Source organism: Lagopus muta, unplaced genomic scaffold (assembly GCF_023343835.1).
Source record: "Lagopus muta isolate bLagMut1 unplaced genomic scaffold, bLagMut1 primary scaffold_165, whole genome shotgun sequence".
NCBI classification, from domain to species: Eukaryota; Metazoa; Chordata; class Aves; order Galliformes; family Phasianidae; genus Lagopus; species Lagopus muta.
The window spans coordinates 1-22,866 of NW_026040213.1; the positions used below are offsets into that span (position 1 = coordinate 1).

At 60.7% G+C, this 22,866-nt stretch overlaps 2 protein-coding genes across 2 annotated transcripts; one reads left to right on the forward strand and one right to left on the reverse strand.

Annotated features, from left to right (window-relative positions):
- Nucleotides 1-5,430: 5,430 nt before the first annotated feature.
- Nucleotides 5,431-22,050, reverse strand: LOC125687706 (uncharacterized). The gene is made up of 13 exons (XM_048932949.1): nucleotides 21,838-22,050; nucleotides 21,497-21,806; nucleotides 21,342-21,465; nucleotides 21,187-21,279; nucleotides 20,786-20,845; nucleotides 14,757-14,807; nucleotides 14,475-14,636; nucleotides 14,252-14,380; nucleotides 13,476-13,565; nucleotides 13,267-13,363; nucleotides 11,699-11,895; nucleotides 8,836-8,944; nucleotides 5,431-5,591 (listed from the first exon to the last, which is right to left on the reverse strand). The coding sequence occupies exons 1-10, from the start codon at nucleotides 22,004-22,006 to the stop codon at nucleotides 13,271-13,273; spliced, it is 1,281 nt and encodes a 426-aa protein (XP_048788906.1). The 5' UTR covers nucleotides 22,007-22,050; the 3' UTR covers nucleotides 5,431-5,591; nucleotides 8,836-8,944; nucleotides 11,699-11,895; nucleotides 13,267-13,270.
- On the forward strand, nucleotides 16,152-22,807 carry LOC125687705 (zinc finger and BTB domain-containing protein 45-like). The gene is made up of 3 exons (XM_048932948.1): nucleotides 16,152-17,682; nucleotides 18,286-19,287; nucleotides 22,112-22,807. The coding sequence occupies exons 1-3, from the start codon at nucleotides 17,406-17,408 to the stop codon at nucleotides 22,435-22,437; spliced, it is 1,605 nt and encodes a 534-aa protein (XP_048788905.1). The 5' UTR covers nucleotides 16,152-17,405; the 3' UTR covers nucleotides 22,438-22,807.
- The last annotated feature ends 59 nt before the right edge of the window (nucleotides 22,808-22,866 follow it).

The window sequence follows — 22,866 nt, forward strand, 5'->3', positions numbered from 1 at the left end:
TGCCCCCTTTATGCCACGCCCACTGACAGCGCCCCATTGTGGTTATAGTGGCTCCGCCCCCCTTAAGCCCCTCCCCCTTTAAGCCACGCCTCCTTTTAAAGCCACGCCTCTTTTATTCCACGCCCTTTGACTTCACCCCCCTTTTAAGCCACACTCCCTTTTTAAAGCCACGTCCAATCGGCTCCGCCCATATCAAGCCACGCCCCCTTCAAGCCACACCCACTTCGAGCTCTCTTTGGCTCCGCCCCTTCAAGCTCCTCCCCCTTTAAGCCACGCCCCTGAGCGCCACCACCTTTTCCAGCCACGCGCTCTTCTAAGCCACGCCTCTTTAAGGCCACGCCCCCTTTTCAAGCCACGTCCAATTGGCTCCGCCCCCTTCCAGCCACGCCCCCTTTCGACCCCGCCCTCCTTAAGCCACGCCCACGTAGCCCACCCCCTTTCAGCCATACCCCCCATTGGCTCCGCCCCCTCTCAACCACGCCCCCTCTTTAAGCCCCGCCCCCTCTCTAAGCCCCCGCCCCCTCCCCGTGGCTCCCATTCACTCCGAGCTGCTGCTCTGCCCCCCCCCGCTCCCCTCCTCCTCCTCCTCCTCCCCCCTCAGCATCCTGCGCACCGTGCGGCTCAGCGTCAGGGGGTCCACACCTGGGGGGGGACATCGGCACGGGGTCGGAGGGGGTCCTGAAAGCCTCCCCCCCCCCCCCCCCCCCAAAATCGTGCTGACCCCATACGGCCCCCCCCCCGCACGACCCCCTCACCCTACACAGCCCTATGCAGGGTGCTGTAGGGGCTACAGGGGGCTATAGGGGGCTGTGGGGGGCTATAGGGTGCTATAGGGGCTATAGGCTGCTGTAGGGGCCATAGGGTGCTGTAGGGGCTATAGGGTGCCCTAGGGGGCCATAGGGTGCTATAGGGGCTATAGGGTTCTGTAGGGGCCATAGGGTGCTATAGGGGGCCATAGGGCGCTGTAGGGCCCATAGGGTGCTATAGGGGGCTATAGGGTGCTCTAGGGGCCATAGGGTGCCATAGGGGCCATTGGGTGCTATAGGGGCCATAGGGTGCTCTAGGGGCTATAGGGTGCTGTAGGGGCCATAGGGTGCTATAGGGGCCATAGGGTGCTATGGGGGCCATAGGGTGCTGTAGGGGCCATAGGGTGCCATAGGGGCCATAGAGTGCTGTATATGGCTATAGGGTGCTATGGGGGCTATAGGGTACTGTAGGGGCCATAGGGTGCTCTAGGGGGCCATAGGGTGCTATGGGGGCCATAGGGTGCTATAGGAGCCATAGGCTGCTATGGGGGTTATAGGGTGCTGTAGGGGCCATAGGCTGCTATAGGGGCCATAGGGGTGCTGTAGGGGCTACAGGGTGTTATAGGGGCTGTGGGTGACTATAGGGTGCTGTAGGGGTGGCTGTAGGGTGCTATGGGGGCTGTAAGGGTCCACAGGGGGTTATAGGGTGCTATAGGGGCTGTGGGGGGCTACAGGGTGCTATAGGGTCCTATAAGGGACTATAGGGGCTCTGGGAGGATATAGGGGCCTATAGGGGGTGTAAGGCGTCAAATAGGGGCTGTGGAGGGCTATAGGGTGCTATAGGGGCCATAGGGTGCTATAGGGGCTACAGGGTGTTATAGGGACTGTGGGGGACTATAGGGTGCTATAGGGGCTATAGGGTGCTATAGGGGCCATAGGGTGCTATGGGTGCCATAGGTGCTATAGGGGCCATAGGGTGCTGTAGGGGCCATAGGGTGCTATAGGGGGCTATAGGGTGCTATAGGGGCCATAGGGTGCTGTAGGGGGCCATAGGGTGCTATATGGGGCTATAGGGTGCTGTAGGTGCCATAGGGTGCTATGGGGGCCATAGGGTGCTGTAGGGGCCACAGGGTGCTATAGGGGCCATAAGGTGCTATAGGGGGCTATAGGGTGCTATGGGGGCCATAGGGTGCTATAGGGGCTATAGGGTGCTATAGGGGCTATAGGGTGTTATAGGGGCTGTGGGGGACTATAGGGTGCTGTAGGGGTCCTATAAGGGGCTATAGGGGCTGTGGGAGGGTATAGGGGACTATAGGGGGTGTAAGGGGTCAAACAGGGGCTGTGGAGGGCCATAGGGTGCTATAGGGGGCTATAGAGTGGTATGGGGGTTATAGGGTGCTGTAGGGGCCATAGGGTGCTACAGGGGGCTATAGGGTGCTATGGGGGCCATAGGGTGCTATAGGGACCATAGGGTGCTATAGGGGGCCATAGGCCGCCGTAGGGGCCATAGGGTGCCCTAGGGGGGCCATAGGGTGCTGTAGGGGCCATAGGGTGCTATAGGGGCCATAGGGTGCTATAGGGGCCATAGGGTGCTGTAGGGGCCATAGGGTGCTATAGGGGCCATAGGGTGCTATAGGGGGGCAATAGGGTGCTGTAGGGGCTATAGGGTGCTGTAGGGGCCATAGGATGCTGTAGGGACCATAGGGTGCTATAGGGGCCATAGGGTGCTATAAGAGGCTATAGGGTGCTGTAGGGGGGCTATAGGGTGCTATAGGGGCTATAGGGTGCTATAGGGGCCATAGGGTGCTATAGGGGCTATAGGGTGCCATACGGGCCATAGGGTGCTATAGGGGCCATAGGGTGCTATAGGGGGCTATAGGGTGCTATAGGGGGCTACAGGGTGTTATAGGGGCTATAGGGGTGCTATAGGGGGCCATAGGGTGCCATAGGGGCCATAGGATGCTATAGGGGCTATAGGGTACTGTAGGGGCCATAGGGTGCTGTAGGGGGCTATAGGGTGCTATAGGGGCCATAGGGTGCTGTAGGGGGCTGTAGGGTGCCCTAGGGGGCTCTAATAGGGTGCTGTAGGGGCTATAGGGTGCTATGGGGGCCATAGGGTGCTATAGGGGCTATAGGGTGCTATGGGGGCCATAGGGTGCTGTAGGGGCTATAGGGTGCTGTAGGGGCCATAGGGTGCCGTAGGGGCCATAGGGTGCTATAGGGGGCAATAGGGGTGCTGTAGGGGCTATAGGGTGCTGTAGGGGCCATAGGATGCTGTAGGGACCATAGGGTGCTATAGGGGGCAATAGGGTGCTATGGGGGCTATAGGGTGCTCTAGGGGCCATAGGATGCTGTAGGGACCATAGGGTGCTATAGGGGCTATAGGGTGCTATAGGGGCCATAGGGTGCTGTACAGGGCTATAGGGTGCTGTAGGGGGGCTATAGGGTGCCCTAGGGGGCTCTAATAGGGCGCTGTAGGGGCTATAGGGTGCTATGAGGGCCATAGGGTGCCATAGGGGGCCATAGGGTGCTGTAGGGGCCATAGGGTGCTATAGGGGCTATAGGGTGCCATACGGGCCATAGGGTGCTATAGGGGCCATAGGGTGCTATAGGGGGCTATAGGGTGCTATAGGGGGCTACGGGGTGTTATAGGGGCTATAGGGTGCCATAGGGGCCATAGGGTGCTGTAGGGGCCATAGGGTGCCATAGGGGCCATAGGGTGCTATGGGGGCCATAGGGTGCTATAGGGGCCATAGGGTGCTATAAGGGTTATAGGGTGCTGTAGGGGCCATAGGGTGCTATAGGGGCCTTAGGGTGCTATGGGGGCCATAGGTTGCTATAGGGAGCTATAGGGTGCTTTAGGGGCCATAGGGTGCTATAGGGGGCCATAGGGTGCTATGGGGGCCATAGGGTGCTATAGGGGCTATAGGGTGCCATAGGGGCCATAGGGTGCTGTAGGGGCCATAGGGTGCTATAGGGGCCTTAGGGTGCCATAGGGGCCGTAGGGTGCTATAGGGGGCCATAGGGTGCTGTAGGGGCTATAGGGTGCCGTAGGGGGCTATAGGGTGCTATAGGGGCTATAGGGTGCTATAGGGGCCATAGGGTTACTGTAGGGGCCATAGGGTGCTGTAGGGGCTACAGGGTACTGTAGGGGCTATAGGGTGCCATAGGGGCCATAGGGTGCTATGGGGGGCCATAGGGGTGCTATAGGGTGCTATAGGGTGCCATACGGTGCCATAGGGGCCATAGGGTGCTGTAGGGGCCATAGGGTGCTATGGGGGCCATAGGGTGCTGTAGGGGCCATAGGGTGCTGTAGGGGCCATAGGGTGCCCTAGGGGGCCATAGGGTGCTATAGGGGCCATAGGGTGCTGTACAGGGCTATAGGGTGCTGTAGGGGCTATAGGGTGCTATAGGGGCCATAGGGTGCTGTAGGAGCCATAGGGGCCATAGGGTGCCATAGGGGGCCATAGGGTGCTGTATGGGTCTATAGGGGTGCTATGGGGGCCATAGGGTGCTATAGGGGCTATAGGGTGCCATAGGGGCCATAGGGTGCTGTAGGGGCCATAGGGTGCTATAGGGGCCATAGGGTGCTATGGGGGGCCATAGGGTGCTATAGGGGCTATAGGGTGCTATAGGGGCCATAGGGTGCTATAGGGGCCATAGGGTGCTATGGGGGCCATAGGGTGCTATAGGGGCCACAGTGTGCTACGGGGGCCATAGGGTGCTATGGGGGCCATAGGGTGCTATAGGGGCCATAGGGTGCTATGGGGGCCATAGGGTGCTATGGGGGCCATAGGGTGCTATAGGGGCCATAGGGGTGCTATGGGGGCCATAGGGTGCTATAGGGGCCATAGGGTGCTATAGGGGGCCATAGTGTGCTATAGGGGGCCTTAGGGTGCTATAGGGGGCTACAGGGTGTTATAGGGGCTATAGGGTGCTATAGGGGGCCATAGGGTGCTGTAGGGGGCTATAGGGTGCTGTAGGGGCCATAGGGTGCTATGGGGGCCATAGGGTGCTGTAGGGGCCATAGGGTGCTATGGGGGCCATAGGGTGCTATAGGGGCCATAGGGTGCTATAGGGGCCATAGTGTGCTATAGGGGGCCTTAGGGTGCTATAGGGGGCTACAGGGTGTTATAGGGGCTATAGGGTGCTATAGGGGGCCATAGGGTGCTGTAGGGGGCTATAGGGTGCTGTAGGGGCCATAGGGTGCTATGGGGGCCATAGGGTGCTGTAGGGGCCATAGGGTGCCATAGGGGCCATAGGGTGCTATAGGGGCCATAGGGTACTGTAGGGGCTATAGGGTGCTATAGGGTGCCGTAGGGGGCTATAGGGTGCTGTAGCGTGCTATAGGGTGCTATAGGGAGCTATAGGGTGCCATAGGGGCCATAGGGTGCTGTATGGGGCTATAGGGTGCTGTAGGGGGCTATAGGGTGCTCTAGGGGGCTCTAATCGGGTGCTGTAGGGGCTATAGGGTGCTATAGGGGCCATAGGGTGTTATAGGGGGCTATTAGAGTGCTATGGGTGCCATAGGTGCCATAGGGGCCATAGGGTGCTATAGGGGCCATAGGGTGCTGTAGGGGCCATAGGGTGCTATAGGGGCCATAGGGTGCTGTATTGGGCTATAGGGTGCTATAGGGTGCTATGGGGGCCATAGGTGCCCACTGAGGTCCCACCTGAGGCGGACCCGCAGTGCAGCCACGTGGCAGGCGGTGGCTGCGGCGCCGTCCCCGATTTCATCCAGGGCCCCGCGGAGGATCTGAGCCTGAGCCTGGCTCGCGACGTCCCCAATGTCACCACCGCCAGCTGATCCTGCGCCGCGCGGCATGCGGCATCGATTGCTTCTGCCTGCGGGGATGGGGGGGGATGGGGGGGTGTGGGGGGGGGGATGGGGATATGGGGGGATGTGGGGACATGGGGGGATATGGGGATATGGGGGGATACGGGGGGATATGGGGGTGGCATATGGGGACATGGAAGGATATGGGGTGGGATATGGGGACATGTGGGGACATTGGGACATGTGGGGATATGGGGATATGGGGTGGGATATGGAGACGTGTGGGGATATGGGGATATGGGGTGGGATATGGGGATATGGGGACATGGGGGGGATATGGGAATATGGGGGGATATGGGGGGATATGGGGATATGGGGAAATGTGGGGACATTGGGACATGTGGGGATATGGGGTGGGGATATGGGGGGATGTGGGGACATGAGGGGGATATGGGGATATGGGGGGATATGGGGGGATATGGGGTGGGATATGGGGACATGTGGAGACATTGGGACATGTGGGGATATGGGGGGATGTGGGGTGGGATATGGGGATATGGGGGGATGTGGAGAAACATGGGGTGGGATATGGGGACATGTAGGGACATTGGGACATGTGGGGATATGGGGAAATGGGGGGATATGGGGACATGGGGATATGGGGTGAAATAAGGGGACATGGGGGATATGGGATGGGATATGGGGATATGGGGGGATATGGGGACATGGGGATATGGGGGGATGTGGGGTGGGATATGGGGACATGGGGGGGACATGGGGACGTGTGGGGATATGGGGACATGGGCGGATATGGGGTGGGATATGTGGGGATATGTGGGGACATGGGGGGATATGGGGATATGGGGATATGGGGTGGGATATGGGGAATAGGGGGATATGGGGAGATGTGGGGTGGCATATGGGGATGTGTGGGGATATGGGGTGGGATGTGGGGAAATGTGGAGATATGGGGATATGGGGGGATGTGGGGACATGGGGGGATGTGGGGTGGGATATGGGGAAATGGGGGGATATGGGGTGCGATATGGGGTGAAATAAGGGGACATGGGGATATGGGATGGGATATGGGGATATGGGGGGATGTAGGGTGGATATGGGGACATGGGAATATGGGGGGATATGGGAATATGGGGGGGATGTGGGGTGGCATATGGGGACATGGGGGGACATGGGGGACATGTGGGAATATGGGGACGTGGGGATATGGGGACATGGGGGGATATGGGGTGGGATATGGGGACATGGAAGGATATGGGGTGGGATATGGGGACATGTGGGACATTGGGACACGTGGGGATATGGGGATATGGAGTGGGATATGGAGACGTGTGGGGATATGGGGATATGGGGTGGGATATGGGGATATGGGAACATGGGGGGATATGGGAATATGGGGGGATATGGGGGGATATGGGGGGATATGGGGATATGGGGAAATGTGGGGACATTGGGACATGTGGGGATATGGGGTGGGATATGGGGGGATGTGGGGACATGAGGGGATATGGGGATATGGGGACATGGGGGGATATGGGGATATGGGGGGATATGGGGGGATATGGGGATATGGGGAGACATTGGGACATAGGGGGATATGGGGATATGGGGGATGTGGGGTGGGATATGGGGACATGGGCGGATATGGGGTGGGGATATGGGGATATGGAGGGATATGGGGACATGGGGATATGGGGGGACGTGGGGGGATATGGGGACATGGGGGGATATGGGGATATGGGGGGATGTGGGGGTGGCATATGGGGATATGGAAGGATATGGGGTGGGATATGGGGATATGGGGAGACATTGGGACATGGGGGGGATATGGGGGATATGGGGGGATGTGGGGTGGGATATGGGGATATGGGGATGTGTGGGGATATGGAGAAACATGGGGAGGCATATGGGGACATGGGAGGATATGGGGTGGTATATGGGAATATGGGGGGATGTGGGGACATGGGGGGATATGGGGTGGGATGTGGGGAATAAGAGGATATGGGGACATGTGGGTGACATGTGGGGACGTGGGGATATGGGGGTGTGATATGGGGTGAAATATGGGGACATGGGATGGGATATGGGGATATGGGGACGTGGGGATATGGGATGATATATGGGGACATGGGGTGGCATATGGGGACATGGGGGGATATGGGGTGCGATATGGGGTGTAATATAGGGACATGGGGGGACATTGGGACATGTGGGGATATGGGGGGATATGGGGTGGGATATGGGGGACATGGGGGGATGTGGGGGTGGGATATGGGGACATGGGAATATGGGGGGATATGGGGATATGGGGGGATATGGGGTGGGATATGGGGATATGGGCGGATGTGAGGTGGGATATGGGGATATGGGGGGATATGGGGATATGGGGACATGGGCGGATGTGGGGTGGGATGTGGGGGGGATATGGGGACATGAGGGGATATGGGATGGCATATGGGGACGTGGGGGGATATAGAGACATGGGGTGGGATATGGAGGGGATATGGGGACGTGTGGGGATATGGGGACGTGGGGATATGGAGTTGGATATGGGGACATGGGGGGGATATGGGGATATGGGGGGATGTGGGGTGGGATATGGGGACATGGGAATATGGGGGGATATGGGGATATGGGGGGATGTGGAGAAACATGGGGTGGCATATGGGGACATGGGGGGGACATGGGGATGTGTGGGGATATGGGGTGGGATATGAGGATATGGGGGGATGTAGGGTGGGATATGGGGATATGGGGAGACATTGGGACACATGGGGATATGGGGATATAGGGTGGGATATGGAGACGTGTGGGGATATGGGGATATGGGGAGATATGGGAATATGGGGGGATATGGGGATATGGGGGAAATGTGGGGACATTGGGACATGTGGGGATATGGGGTGGGATATGGGGGGATGTGGGGACATTTGGGGATATGGGGGGATATGGGGATAAGGGGGGATGTGGGGATATGGGGGGATGTGGGGGGATATGGGGTGGGATATGGGGACATGTGGAGACATTGGGACATGTGGGGATATGGGGATATGGGGTGGGATATGGGGACGTGGGGGTAAATGGGAACATGTGGGGATATGGGGGGATGTGGGGTGGGATATGGGGATATGGGGATGTGGGGGGATATGGAGAAACATGGGGTGGCATATGGGGACATGGGAGGATATGGGGTGGGATATGGGGTGGGATATGGGGACATGTGGGGACATATGGGGACATATGGGGACATATGGGGCGGGATGTGGGGACACGCAGACACGCGCTGCCCCCCACCTGCAGCCGGTGCCGCTCCCCCCGCAGCCGCTGCTCCTCCAGCTCCGCCTGCAGCCCCCGCAGGCGCCGCGCCGCCCCCCGAGCCGCCCGGCCGAGAGCCGCCCGCGCCCTGCGGGAAGGGAAGGGAAGGGAAGGGAAGGGAAGGGAAGGGAAGGGAAGGGAGGGAAGGGAAGGGAAGGGAAGGGAAGGGAAGGGAAGGGGAGGGAAGGGGAGGGAAGGGGAGGGAAGGGAGGGAAGGGAAGGGAAGGGAAGGAAGGGAAGGGAAGGGAAGGGAAGGGAAGGGAAGGGAAGGGAAGGGAAGGGAAGGGAAGGGAAGGGAAGGGAAGGGAAGGGAAGGGAAGGGAAGGGAAGGGAAGGGAAGGGAAGGGAAGGAGGGAAGGGAAGGGAAGGGAAGGGAAGGGAAGGGAAGGGAAGGGGAAGGGGAAGGGGAGGGGAGGGGAGGGGAGGGGAGGGGAGGGAGGGAGGGGAGGGGAGGGGAGGGGAGGGGAGGGGGAGGGGAGGGGAGGGAGGGGAAGGGAAGGGAAGGGAAGGGAAGGGAAGGGAAGGGAAGGGAAGGGAAGGGAAGGGAAGGGAAGGGAAGGGAGGGGAGGGGAGGGAGGGGAGGGGAGGGAGAGGGAGGGGAGGGAGGGAGGGGAGGGGGAGGGGAGGGAGGGAAGGGGAGGGAAGGGGAGGAAAGGGAGGGAAGGGAAGGGAAGGGAAGGGAAGGGAAGGGAAGGAAGGGAAGGGAAGGGAAGGGAAGGGAAGGGAAGGGAAGGAAGGAAGGGAAGGGAAGGGAAGGGAAGGGAAGAAGGGAAGGGAAGGGAAGGGAAGGGAGAGGGAGGGGAGAGGGAAGGAGGGAGGAGGGGAGGGTGAAGGAGGGAGGGGGAGGGGAGGGGAGGGGAGAGGGGAAGGGAGGGAAGGGAGGGGAGGGAGGGGAGGGAAGGGAAGGAAGGAAGGGAAGGGAAGGGAAGGGAAGGAGGAAGGGAAGGGAAGGGGAAGGAGGAAGGGAAGGGAAGGGAAGGGAAGGAAGGGAAGGGAAGGGGAGGGAGGGAGGAGGGGAGGGGAGGGGAGGGGAGGGGAGGGGAGGGAGGAGGGGAGGGAAGGGAAGGGAGGGAAGGGAAGGGAAGGGGAAGGGAAGGGAAGGGAGGGAAGGGAAGGGAAGGAAGGGAAGGGAAGGGAAGGGAAGGAAGGGAAGGGAAGGGAGGGAGAGGGGAGGGAGGGGAGGGGAGGGGAGGGGAGGGGAGGGGAGGGGAGGGGAGGGGAGAGGAGGGAAGGGGAGGGAAGGGGAGGGAAGGGAGGGAAGGGAAGAAGGGAAGGGGAAGGGAAGGGAAGGGAAGGGAAGGGAAGGGAAGGGAAAGGGAAGGGAAGGGAAGGGAAGGGAAGGGAAGGGAAGGGAAGGGAGGGAGGGGAGGGGAGTGGGAGGGGAGGGGAGGGTGAGGGGAGGGGAGGGGAGGGAGGGTGGGGAGGGGAGGGAGGGGAGGGATGGTTGAGGGAGGGGAAGGGAAGGGAAGGGAAGGGAAGGGAAGGGAGGGAAGGGAAGGGAAGGAAGGGAAGGGAAGGAAGGGAAGGGAAGGGAAGGGAAGGAAGGGAAGGGAAGGGCGAAGAGGGAAGGGGAAGGGAAGGGAAGGGAAGGGAAGGGAAGGGAAGGGAAGGGAAGGGGAGGCTTTGAGGGACGTTCTTTGGGGCGCCATGGGGCCACCCAGGACCTCCTGGAGGACCTCGGGTCACCCAAGCCCACCCTGGCACCCTTGGGTCACCCTTGGGCCACCTTGGGACCACCCTGAGGCCACCCAACACTTCATAGGGACACCATGGGGTCACCCTGGGGCCACCCAGGAACCCCCTGGAGGACCTGGGGTCACCCAAGCCCCACCCTGGCACCCTTGGGCCACCTTAGGAGCACCCTTGGGCCACCCAACGCTTATAGGGACACCATGGGACATTTTGGGGGCCACCCTTGGGTCACCCAAGCCCACCTTGGGACCCTTGGGCCACCTTGGGACCACCCTGAGGCCACCCAACACTCATAGGGACACCATGGGGTCACCCTGGGGCCACCCATGGGACCATTTGGGGTCACCCTGGGGTCACCCAGGACCTCCTGGAGGACCTTGTGTCACCCTTGGGTCACCCAAGCCCACCCTGGCACCCTTGGGTCACCCTTGGGCCACCTCAGGACCACCCTTGGGCCACCCAACACTTATAGGGACACATGGGACCATTTTGGGTCACCCTTGGGTCACCCAGGACCTCCTGGAGGACTTTGGGTCACCCAAGCCCACCCTGGCACCCTTGGGTCACCCTTGGGCACCTTAGGACCACCCTGGGGCCCACCCAACACTTATAGGGACACCATGGGACATTTTGGGGGCCACCCTTGGGTCACCCAAGCCCACCTTGGGACCCCTTGGGCCACCTTGGGACCACCCTGAGGCCACCCAACACTTCATAGGGACACCATGGGGTCACCCTGGGGCCACCCAGGACCTCCTGGAGGACTTTGGGTCACCCTTGGGTCACCCAAGCCCACCCTGGCACCCTTGGGTCACCCTTGGGCCACCTCAGGACCACCCTTGGGCCACCCAGGACCTTCAGGAGGACCTGGGGTCACCCAAGCCCACCCTTGGCACCCTTGGGTCACCCAACACTCATAGGGACACCATGGGGTCACCCTTGGGTCACCCAGGACCTCCTGGAGGACTTTGGGTCACCCAAGCCCACCCTGGCACCCTTGGGTCACCCTTGGGCCACCCAACACTTATAGGGACACCATGGGGTCCCCCTGGGGCCACCCAGGACCTCCTGGAGGACCTTGGGCCACCCTTGGGTCCCCCCTGGAGCCCCCCGGTCGGATTTCGGCCCCCCCCCCCCCCCCATCTCTCACCCCTCCTCTTGGCGCAGCGCCTCCTGCAGGTGGCGGCAGCGGGCGCTCAGGGTGCCTTCGGCTGGGTGCGGGGGCACCCATGGGTGCTGCAGCCTCCCCTGCAGCCCCTTCCGCTCCCTTTCCAGCTGCGCCTTCGCCTCCGCCGCCGCTCTGCTCCTCGCCTTGGCAGCCAGCAGCGCCCGCTGCAGCTCCTCAGCCTGAATCGTAGGGGGAAGCCGTGGGTCCCAACGCCCCGGCCGGAGCCCCATAAGTGCGCCCATATATTGCCCCCCATGGGAATTGCCCCATAGGTGCCCCATAGGTGCCCCATAGGTGCCCCTATAGGTCCCCCATAGATGCCCCCATAGATGCCCCTATAGGTCCCCATAGGTGCCCCCATAGATGCCCCCTATAGTTCCCCATAGGTGCCCCCATATGTGCCCCACAGGTACCCCCATAGGTGCCCCATAGATGCCCCCATAGATGCCCCCATAGGTCCCCCATAGATGCCCCTATAGGTCCCCCATAGATGCCCCCATAGATGCCCCTATAGTTCCCCATAGGTGCCCCCATAGGTGGCCCACAGATACCCCCATAGGTGCCCCCATAGTTCCCCATAGGTGCCCCCCATAGGTGGCCCACAGATACCCCCATAGGTGCCCCCATAGGTTCCCCATAGATACCCCTATAGGTCCCCCATAGATGCCCCTATAGGTCCCCATAGGTGCCCCCATATTTGGCCCACAGGTCCCCCAATAGGTGCCCCTATAGGTTCCCCATAGATACCCCTATAGGTCCCCCATAGATGCCCCCATAGATGCCCCTATAGTTCCCCATAGGTGCCCCCATATGTGCCCCACGGATACCCCCATAGGTGCCCCATAGATGCCCCCATAGATGCCCCTATAGGTCCCCCATAGGTGCCCCCATATTTGGCCCACAGGTGCCCCCATAGGTACCCCCATATTCGGCCCACAGGTGCCCCCATAGGTGCCCCATAGATGCCCCCATAGATACCCCTATAGGTCCCCCATAGGTGCCCCCATAGGTGCCCCCCATAGATGCCCCTATAGTTCCCCATAGGTGCCCCCCCTATTTGGCCCACAGGTCCCCCATAGGTACCCTCATAGGTACCCCATAGGAACCCACAGGTACCCCTATAGGTCCCCCCCATATGTAGCCCATAGGTCACCCCATACGTAACCCCATAGGACCCCATAGGTGCCCCCATATTTGGCCCACAGGTCCCCCCATAGGTGCCCCTATAGGTGCCCCATAGGTATCCCCACATGTGCCCCACAGATACCCCCATAAGAGCCCCATAAGTAGCCCCCAGGTACCCCATAGGTCCCCCCATAAGTAGCCCACAGGTCCCCCCATAGATACCCCTATAGCTGCCCCATAGATGCCCCATAGATGCCCCTATAGGTCCCCCATAGGTGCCCCCATATGTGCCCCACAGGTCCCCCCCATAGGTACCCCTATAGGTGCCCCACAGGTATCCCCACATGTGCCCCATGGATACCCCCATAGGTGCCCCTATAGGTTCCCCCATAGGTCCCCCCATAGATGCCCCATAAGCCCCCCACCTCCTCAAGCCTTTGGTGCAGGCGCTGCCGCAGCTCCCAGTTGTGCCCCCTCAGTTCCACCAGCGCTGCCTGCAGCCCCACAGGGTCGAGGTCCCCCCTGCACCCATAGGGGCCATAGGGTCAGCAGGGCTGCGTGGGGACACTGGGGGGGGGTATAGGCTGTGGGCGTGGCCAAGGGGGGGGGGCGTGGCCAAAAGGCGGTCACTCACGTGGTTGGGGGTGGGAGGGGCACGCGGGTGGAGGCGTCGTCCCGCTCCTGTTCTGCCTGCCGCCGGGGCATGCTGGGCTGCAGCCACTGCCTGTGGGCGGGGCCGTGATGGAAACCACGCCCACTATGGCGCCAAGCCCCGCCCCCCGTCCGTTTAACCCCGCCCCCGTCCGTTTAAACCCCCGCCCCCGTCCGTTTTAACCCCGCCCCGTCCGTTTAAACCCCGCCCCCGTCCGTTTAACCCCGCCCCGTCCGTTTAACCCCGCCCCGTCCGTTTAACCCCCGCCCCCGTCCGTTTAAACCCCGCCCCTGTCCATTTAACCCCGCCCCCGTCCGTTTAACCCCGCCCCTGTCCGTTTAACCCCGCCCCCGTCCGTTTAACCCCGCCCCTGTCCGTTTAACCCCGCCCCTGTCCGTTTAACCCCGCCCCTGTCTGTTTAAACCCCGCCCCTGTCCGTTTAACCCCGCCCCTGTCCGTTTAAACCCGCCCCCGTCCGTTTAACCCCGGCCCCGTCCGTTTAACCCCGCCCCTGTCCGTTTAACCCCCGCCCCTGACCGTTTAACCCCGCCCCCGTCCGTTTAACCCCCGCCCCCGTCCGTTTAACCCCGCCCCTGTTCGTTTAACCCCGCCCCCGTCCGTTTAAACCCCGCCCCTGTCCGTTTAACCCCGCCCCGAGTCAATTGGCCACGCCCACTTTCAGTGTATCCACGTCTACTCCCTTGTAGCCACGCCCACCCCCTTGTAGCCACGCCCCCGCCCTCCTTGTCCCCGCCCACCTGCCGCATCCTCTTCAGCTCCGCCTCCTTTTCCCGGCATTGTGACTCCGCCTCCTGCGCCCGAAGCTCCGCCCCTTCCCGCGCCGCACGTGCCGCCTCAAGCTCCGCCCACAACCCGCGACCGGCCTCCTGGGTGGGCGGGGCTACGTTAGGCCACGCCCCCTCCTTTTTATCCCCTGCTCAATTCCCTGGCCACGCCCCCCCCATCGCTGGCCCCGCCCACCTGCTGCTGCCGCAGCCGCTCCCATGCTCGATCCCGGGCCCGGAAAGCTCCGCCCACTCTTGCTTTGGCTCCGCCCACCGCGATTTCGAGGGCCCTCAAAGCCCCGCCCTCCGCCAGGCTCCGCCCCCTTTCGTGCGCCAGGCTCCGCCCCAGCGCCGCCACCTGCAGGAGGGGGCGGGGCACAAGGTGTTGATTGACAGCTCCTATGTAAAAAAAAGGAGGCGGGGGCTCCGCGGGAAGGCGGGGCTCTGCGTTGAGTGACACCTCGCTGACCCCGCCCACCTGGTTGCTGAGGTCACGAAGCTCCGCCTCCAGCTCCAGCCGGCGCTTGGCCTGGAGGGGGAAGGGACAGCAAAGGGGGGGTGAGACAGGGTGGGATTTTGGGGGGGGGGGGGGGGGGGTTGGGAGCCTTTCCTTCCCCCCACCCCCCCCACCACCCCCACCCTTGGGTGCTTTCCCACGGTTGGAAACAGGAGCAGCGTTGGCTGTGGGGCAGCAGCGGCCGCCGTCCCCGCCCGTGTCCCAATTCCCAGCCTTGGGGATGGCTGGAGGCCAATGGGGCCGAGGTGGGGGGGGGGGGAGGGGGGGAGGAAGGAGGGAGGGAGGGAGGGGGGGGGGGGGGGGGGGTTGGGGCCCCGATAAGGGAAAATAGTTGGGGAAATGGGGTCTGGGGTCCTTTAATGGGGTGCTGGGGGGGGCTCTGATTTCAAGGGGGCTTCTCCATCCCTGCGCCTCCCAATGCAGGACATCGGGGATCCCCATAAATGGGGGCCCCCCACAACCTCACTCAGCCTCTCTCGGACCCCCCCGCCCCTCCCCCCCCCCCCCGCCCCCCCTATGGTTGAGGGGGGGTCTCCCTAAATCCACCCCTCTTCCCTCACCGGACAACCGTCCCCGTCCCCCCCCTCCTGGACCATTGGTTCAGTTGGGTGGGGGTTCCCCCTCCCGGCATCCCTACAAAATCCCTACGTCCCCCCCCCCCCCCCCAAGTGGGCATCTTGGGATGGAGCCCCCCCCAGGTTTTTGATGTCCCCCCCTTCCTCCAGTCCATGAGGTCCCTTCATATTTCAGCCTATCCCACCCCCCCCATCCCCCCCCCATCAATGCCTGGGGTGAAGGTGGGGGAATCCTCAGCTCCCTCCCCCCCCCCCCCAAACCCCCCCAAAATGGATGAGGATGGAGGGAGTCCTCAGCTCCTTTCCCCCCCCCCCCAAAATGGGTGAGGATGGGGGAGTCCCTCACCTCTGTTCCCCCCCCCCAAACCCCCCCAAAATGGGTGAAGGTGGGGGAGTCCTCAACCTCCCTTCTCCCCCCCCCCCAAACCCCCCTAAAATGGATGAGAATGGGGGAATCCTCACCTCCCTTCCCCTCCCCCTCCCCATCCCAGCCCCCACTCACCCGTGCCACCTCGAGGGGCTCCCTCATCCCATCATGACCCAAACTGCTCCAGGCTCAACGACACAAAACCTCGGTCCCCCCTCCCCACCTCCCCCATAGGGTTTGGGGGGGGGGGTTGGCAAAAACACCACCCTGCTTTTTGTCCCCTGCAGCCTCCAGCGCTGGCACTGCTGGTGCCACCCTGGCCTCGGGCACAGGAGGACACAAGGAACCTCCCACCTCCTCTTCCCCCCCCCCCAGGCTCTACCCAGTCCTTGCCCACCCCCCAGGGGACACAGGTGGACAAAGGGACGTCAGTTCTGCCCCATAGGGGTGGCATCAGGGCCAGCCTTCGCCCCCGGGGATGCGGGCGCCACCCTGTAGGCACCCAATGCATCCAAATGGGGCAACAGAGCGTAGAACAGGGAAGGAAAGATGAACTGGGGCGGCCAAGAATTGTCCTTGTGAAACCAAGCATCGCCACGGGGGACAGGAGCAGCTCCTGGGATCAGCAAGGATGTTTTGGGGGCCAGCAGCACCCAAAGGTGCTCTTGGAGCACTGAAGAATCCCCTTGGAGCAGCCAGGAAGCTTCGTGGAGGAACAAAGCATCTCTATGGGGCGCCTCCGTGGTGCCTTGACTCGATTGAGTCAGTGTGGGGCAAATGGGGGTCAGTAGAGATCAGTGTGGGTCAGTAGAGATCAGTGTGGGTCAGCACAGATTGATGTGGGTCAGAACAGATCAATGTGGGTCAGCACAGATCAGTGTGGGTCAGAACAGATCGATGTGGGTCAGAACAGATCAGTGTGGGTCAGTACAGATCAATGGGGGTCAGTACAGATCAATGTGGGTCAGAACAGATCAATGTGGGTCAGCACAGATCAATGTGGGTCAGAACAGATCGATGTGGGTCAGAACAGATCAGTGTGGGTCAGAACAGATCAATGTGGGTCAGTACAGATCAATGTGGGTCAGCACAGATCAGTGTGGGTCAGAACAGATCAGTATGATCCTAGCTCACTTCCGCCCACTGGCCGGGTCTCTATGGGGGTCGTCAGTGTGTCTCCCCCTCTAGTCCGTCTCTATGGTTGCTGGAGGACCGCGCTTTCTCTCCTAGTCTCTATGATCCTAGCTCACTTCCGCCCACTGGCCGGGTCTCTATGGGGGTCGTCAGTGTGTCTCCCCCCTCTAGTCCGTCTCTATGGTTGCTGGAGGACCGCGCTTTCCTCTCCTGGTCTCTATGATCCTAGCTCACTTCCGCCCACTGGCCGGGTCTCTATGGGGGTCGTCAGCGTGTCTCCCCCCTCTAGTCCGTCTCTATGGTTGCTGGAGGACCGCGCTTTCTCTCCTAGTCTCTATGATCCTAGCTCACTTCCGCCCACTGGCCGGGTCTCTATGGGGGTCGTCAGTGTGTCTCCCCCCTCTAGTCCGTCTCTATGGTTGCTGGAGGACCGCGCTTTCCTCTCCTAGTGTCTATGATCCTAGCTCACTTCCGCCCACTGGCCGGGTCTCTATGGGGGTCGTCAGTGTGTCTCCCCCCCTCTAGTCCGTCTCTATGGTTGCTGGAGGACCGCGCTTTCCTCTCCTAGTCTCTATGATCCTAGCTCACTTCCGCCCACTGGCCGGGTCTCTATGGGGGTCGTCAGTGTGTCTCCCCCCTCTAGTCCGTCTCTATGGTTGCTGGAGGACCGCGCTTTCTCTCCTAGTCTCGATGATCCTAGCTCACTTCCGCTCACTGGCCGGAAGTGACGCAAAGCGAAGGCGACCGGAAGGAGCGGCGGCGGCGGCGGCGCTTCGGGGCGTGGGGGGAAGGCGGCGGCGGCTGCGGCGAGGTGAGTGCGAGCGTCGCGTTCTGCGGGCGGCCCCCGGTACGTGGAGCGGGTTCCAGGAAGGGCAACGGAGCTGCGAGGGGCCTGGAGCTCGGGGCTGATGAGGAGGAGCGGCTCGGGGCAGACCTGGCTGCTGTCTGTAATGGCGTAGTGGTGAGCTGGGGGTCGGAGCTTCTTCTCTCGTGTAACTGGGGATAGAAGCAGAGCGGCTTCAAGCGGCGCCGGGCGAGGCTGGACGTTAGGAGGAATTTCCCCCTGACATCCAACCTCAATCTTCAGCTTCAAACCATTTCCCCTCGTCCTGCTGTTGTCTCCCCTGCCCAAGAGCTGCTTCCCCTCCTGTTTGCAGGCTCCCTTCAGGTACTGCGTGGTGCAGTGAGGTCACCCTGCTTTTCTCAGCCTGTCCTCATAGCAGAGCTGCTCCAGCTCCCTGCTCATCTCTGTGGCTCCTCTGGCTCCCTGGGGGCTGCAGGCCTGCAGAGCACAGGGGGACGATCGCCTCCCTGGCCACCGCTGTGCTGATGGAGCCACAGACGTGGCTTAGCGACTGCTGGTAGGATCCTGAAGGTCTTTTCCAACCTCGGTGATTCACCCTGGTGCTTTCAGGTCCCTCAGCGACGGCCGCCGTCCCCTCCGCCATGGCCGAGGCGGTGCATTACATCCACCTGCAGAACTTCAGCCGCTCGCTGTTGGAGACCCTCAACGGGCAGCGCCTGGGAGGCCACTTCTGCGACGTCACCGTTCGCATCCGCGAAGCCACCCTGCGCGCTCACCGCTGCGTCCTGGCGGCCGGCAGCCCTTTTTTCCACGACAAACTGCTGCTGGGTCACTCGGCCATCGAAGTGCCCCCCGTCGTCCCCAGCGGGGCCGTCAGGCAGCTGGTGGAGTTCATGTACAGCGGGTGCCTGGTGGTGGCCCAATCCGAAGCTCTGCAGATCCTCACCGCCGCCTCCATCCTACAGATCAAGACGGTGATCGATGAATGCACGCAGATCATCTCGCAGAGCCGCGGGCCCAAAGTGCTGCCGCCCGCCCGGCCGCCGCCGCCGCCGCCTCCTGATGCTCATCACAAACTCCGTGAGCTCCTGATGCCGCCGCAGGACAACGACGGCTTCTTCGGAGCGTCCGGCTGTCACAGCCGTAAACAGAGGCAGCCGCTGCGGCTCCAGCTGCCGGTCAAGGAGGAGGAGGAGGAGGAGGTGGGGGGAGGCAATGAGGAAGGCTCAGCGCCCCCCCCGCCGTTCCCTGCTGAAGAGCCGCTGTTTTTCGGTCCCCCTGATGTTTTCTCTGATGCTTTCCTGCCACCTTGGCCCAGCGACGATGGGGGCAAAGTGGGACCTGAGTGCAGCCTGGAGGCGTCGGGGAGGGGTCCGGCTTTTGGGACAGAGGTGGAGCTGGCAGGGAGCAGCCTGGGCTTTGCCCCCCCTGTGCCACCCCTCTACGAGGAGGGGTTTGCAGAAGGGGGGACGAGTGGTGGAGTCGCTCTGGTCCCCAAGGTGCCGCGGGCCGGGCCGTCACGTCGCCCTGAGCCGTCCTACCAGTGCGGCCATTGCCAGAAGACCTTCAGCTCCCGTAAGAACTACACCAAGCACATGTTCATCCACTCTGGTAAGGGGACAAAGTGGGGAAGAGGGGTCCGTGTGGCTCCTCGTGGGGTCAGGGGGGGGTGTAGGGACAGAGCAGGCCCCGTGTGGGTCCTTCTGATGGGGGGCAGCGTGGGGATGGGTGAGGACAAAGATGCGGAGCCTGGCACGCTGTTGTTGGCCCACATATGTCTCATGTTGACCTGTGCAGGCCCACAACGACCTGCTGTCAGCCTCCATGGCTCCATGTTGATGATATTGACCTGTGTAGGCCCACCATGACCTGCTGTCAACCTACGTGGCTCCATGTTGATGATGTTGACCTGTGTAGGCCCACAACGACCTGCTGTCAGCCCATGTGGCTCCATGTTGATGACACTGACCTGTGCAGGCCCACAATGACCTGCTGTCAGCCCATGTGGCTCCATGTTGATGATGTTGACCTGTGCAGGCCCACAATGACCTGCTGTCAGCCCACATGGCTCCATGTTGATGGCATTGACCTGTGCAGGCCCACAATGACCTGCTGTCAACCTACGTGGCTCCATGTTGATGACATTGACCTGTGTAGGCCCACAACAACCTGCTGTCAGCCTCCATGGCTCCATGTTGATGACATTGACCTGTGTAGGCCCACAATGACCTGCTGTCAGCCTACATGGCTCCATGCTGATGACATTGACCTGTGTAGGCCCACAATGACCTGCTGTCAGCCTACATGGCTCCATGTTGATGGCATTGACCTGTGCAGGCCCACAATGACCTGCTGTCAACCTACGTGGCTCCATGTTGATGGCATTGACCTGTGTAGGCCCACAATGACCTGCTGTCAGCCTACATGGCTCCATGTTGATGGCATTGACCTGTGCAGGCCCACAATGACCTGCTGTCAACCTACGTGGCTCCATGTTGATGACATTGACCTGTGTAGGCCCACAATGACCTGCTGTCAGCCTACATGGCTCCATGTTGATGACATTGACCTGTGTAGGCCCACAATGACCTGCTGTCAGCCTACATGGCTCCATGTTGATGATGTTGACCTGTGCAGGCCCACAATGACCTGCTGTCAGCCCACGAGGCTCCATGTTGATCACATTGACCTGTGTAGGCCCACAATGACCTGCTGTCAGCCTCCATGGCTCCATGTTGATGACATTGACCTGTGCAGGCCCACAATGACCTGCTGTCAGCCTACATGGCTCCATGTTGATGATGCTGACCTGTGTAGGCCCACAATGACCTGCTGTCAGCCCACGTGGCTCCATGTTGATGATGCTGACCTGTGTAGGCCCACAATGACCTGCTGTCAGCCTCCATGGCTCCATGTTGATGATATTGACCTGTGCAGGCCCACAATGACCTGCTGTCAGCCTACATGGCTCCATGTTGATGATATTGACCTGTGTAGGCCCACAATGACCTGCTGTCAGCCTACATGGCTCCATGTTGATGATATTGACCTGTGTAGGCCCATGATGACCTGCTGTCAGCCTCCATGGCTCCATGTTGATGACATTGACCTGTGTAGGCCCACAATGACCTGCTGTCAGCCCACGTGGCTCCACGTTGATGATGTTGACCTGTATGTGGCTCCACGTTGACGATGTTGACCTGTACATGGCTCCACGTTGATGATATTGACCTGTACATGGCTCCATGTTGACGATGTTGACCTGTACATGGCTCCACGTTGACGATATTGACCTGTACATGGCTCCATGTTGACGATGTTGACCTGTACATGGCTCCACGTTGACGATGTTGACCTGTACGTGGCTCCACGTTGACGATGTTGACCTGTACGTGGCTCCATGTTGATGATGTTGACCTGTACATGGCTCCATGTTGATGATATTGACCTTTACATGGCTCTATGTTGACGATGTTGACCTGTACATGGCTCCATGTTCATGATGTTGACCTGTACATGGCTCCACGTTGACGATATTGACCTGTACATGGCTCCACGTTGATGATGTTGACCTGTACATGGCTCCATGTTGACGATATTGACCTGTACATGGCTCCATGTTCATGATGTTGACCTGTACATGGCTCCACGTTGACGATATTGACCTGTACATGGCTCCATGTTGATGATGTTGACCTGTACATGGCTCCATGTTGACGATGTTGACCTGTACGTGGCTCCATGTTGACGATGTTGACCTGTACATGGCTCCATGTTGATGATGTTGACCTGTACGTGGCTCCATGTTGATCACATTGACCTGTACATGGCTCCATGTTGATGATGTTGACCTGTACATGGCTCCATGTTGATGATGTTGACCTGTACATGGCTCCATGTTGACGATGTTGACCTGTACATGGCTCCATGTTGATGATGTTGACCTGTACATGGCTCCACGTTGATGATGTTGACCTGTACATGGCTCCACGTTGATGATGTTGACCTATACATGGCTCCATGTTGATCACATTGACCTGTACGTGGCTCCATGTTGATGATATTGACCTGTACATGGCTCCACGTTGATGATGTTGACCTGTACGTGGCTCCATGTTGATGATGTTGACCTGTACGTGGCTCCACGTTGATCACATTGACCTGTACATGGCTCCACGTTGACGATGTTGACCTGTACATGGCTCCATGTTGATGATGTTGACCTGTACATGGCTCCATGTTGACGATGTTGACCTGTACGTGGCTCCATGTTGATGATGTTGACCTGTGTAGGCCCACAATGACCTGCTGTCAGCCCACAAGGCTCCATGTTGACGATGTTGACCCGTGCTGCTGCGTGTTGGCCTGTAACTGATCTGTCTTGCCTCACGTTGACCCGTGCTGCTCCCCATTGACCTGTTCTGCCTCCCCACAGGCGAGAAGCCCCATCAGTGTTCCATCTGCTGGCGCTCCTTCTCGCTCCGTGACTACCTGCTGAAGCACATGGTGACCCACACGGGCGTCCGTGCCTTCCAGTGCAGCATCTGCTGCAAACGTTTCACCCAGAAGAGCTCCCTCAACGTCCACATGCGAACCCACCGCGCTGAACGCTTCCAGTGCCGCCTCTGCACCAAAGGTTTCTCCCACCGCACCCTCCTGGAGCGACACGCTGCTGCCACCCACCCTGTGCCACCTCCTGGGCCACCTCCAGGGCCGCCTCCACCAGACACCAAGGGCGTCAGCCACACTCCCATGGCATAAAGGTGGCCGGGAGGGTTGTTGCCACCCCCAGACTGATTCTCTGAACACCGTGGGGTGAAACCTGGAGGACTTTGACCCCCTGTTGTGCATTTGATCCCCTGGATGGAGAGATGAGGTCCGTCCCACTCCTCCCCTCCCACCCAGGATGCGTTTCTCAATAATGGGGGTTTTCCCTTCACCTCTGAACCGCGGCTGTAGGGGTGGTTGAACGCACTCCGAGGTGCCGGCGGGTTGTGAAAATCAACACGCGGGTTTTAAGGACTCGTTTAGTGCCATTAATGCAACTGTTTTCCTTCAGAATCCCTCCTACCCCACTGCCCTCCTGTGAGGCTCTCACCCAGCAGATTGCGGGCGTCAGCAGGGCCGGATCGCGGGCACACGGCCGCAACAGAAGGGCTGCAGCAACCATCAGCCACGTCACAGGTCCTC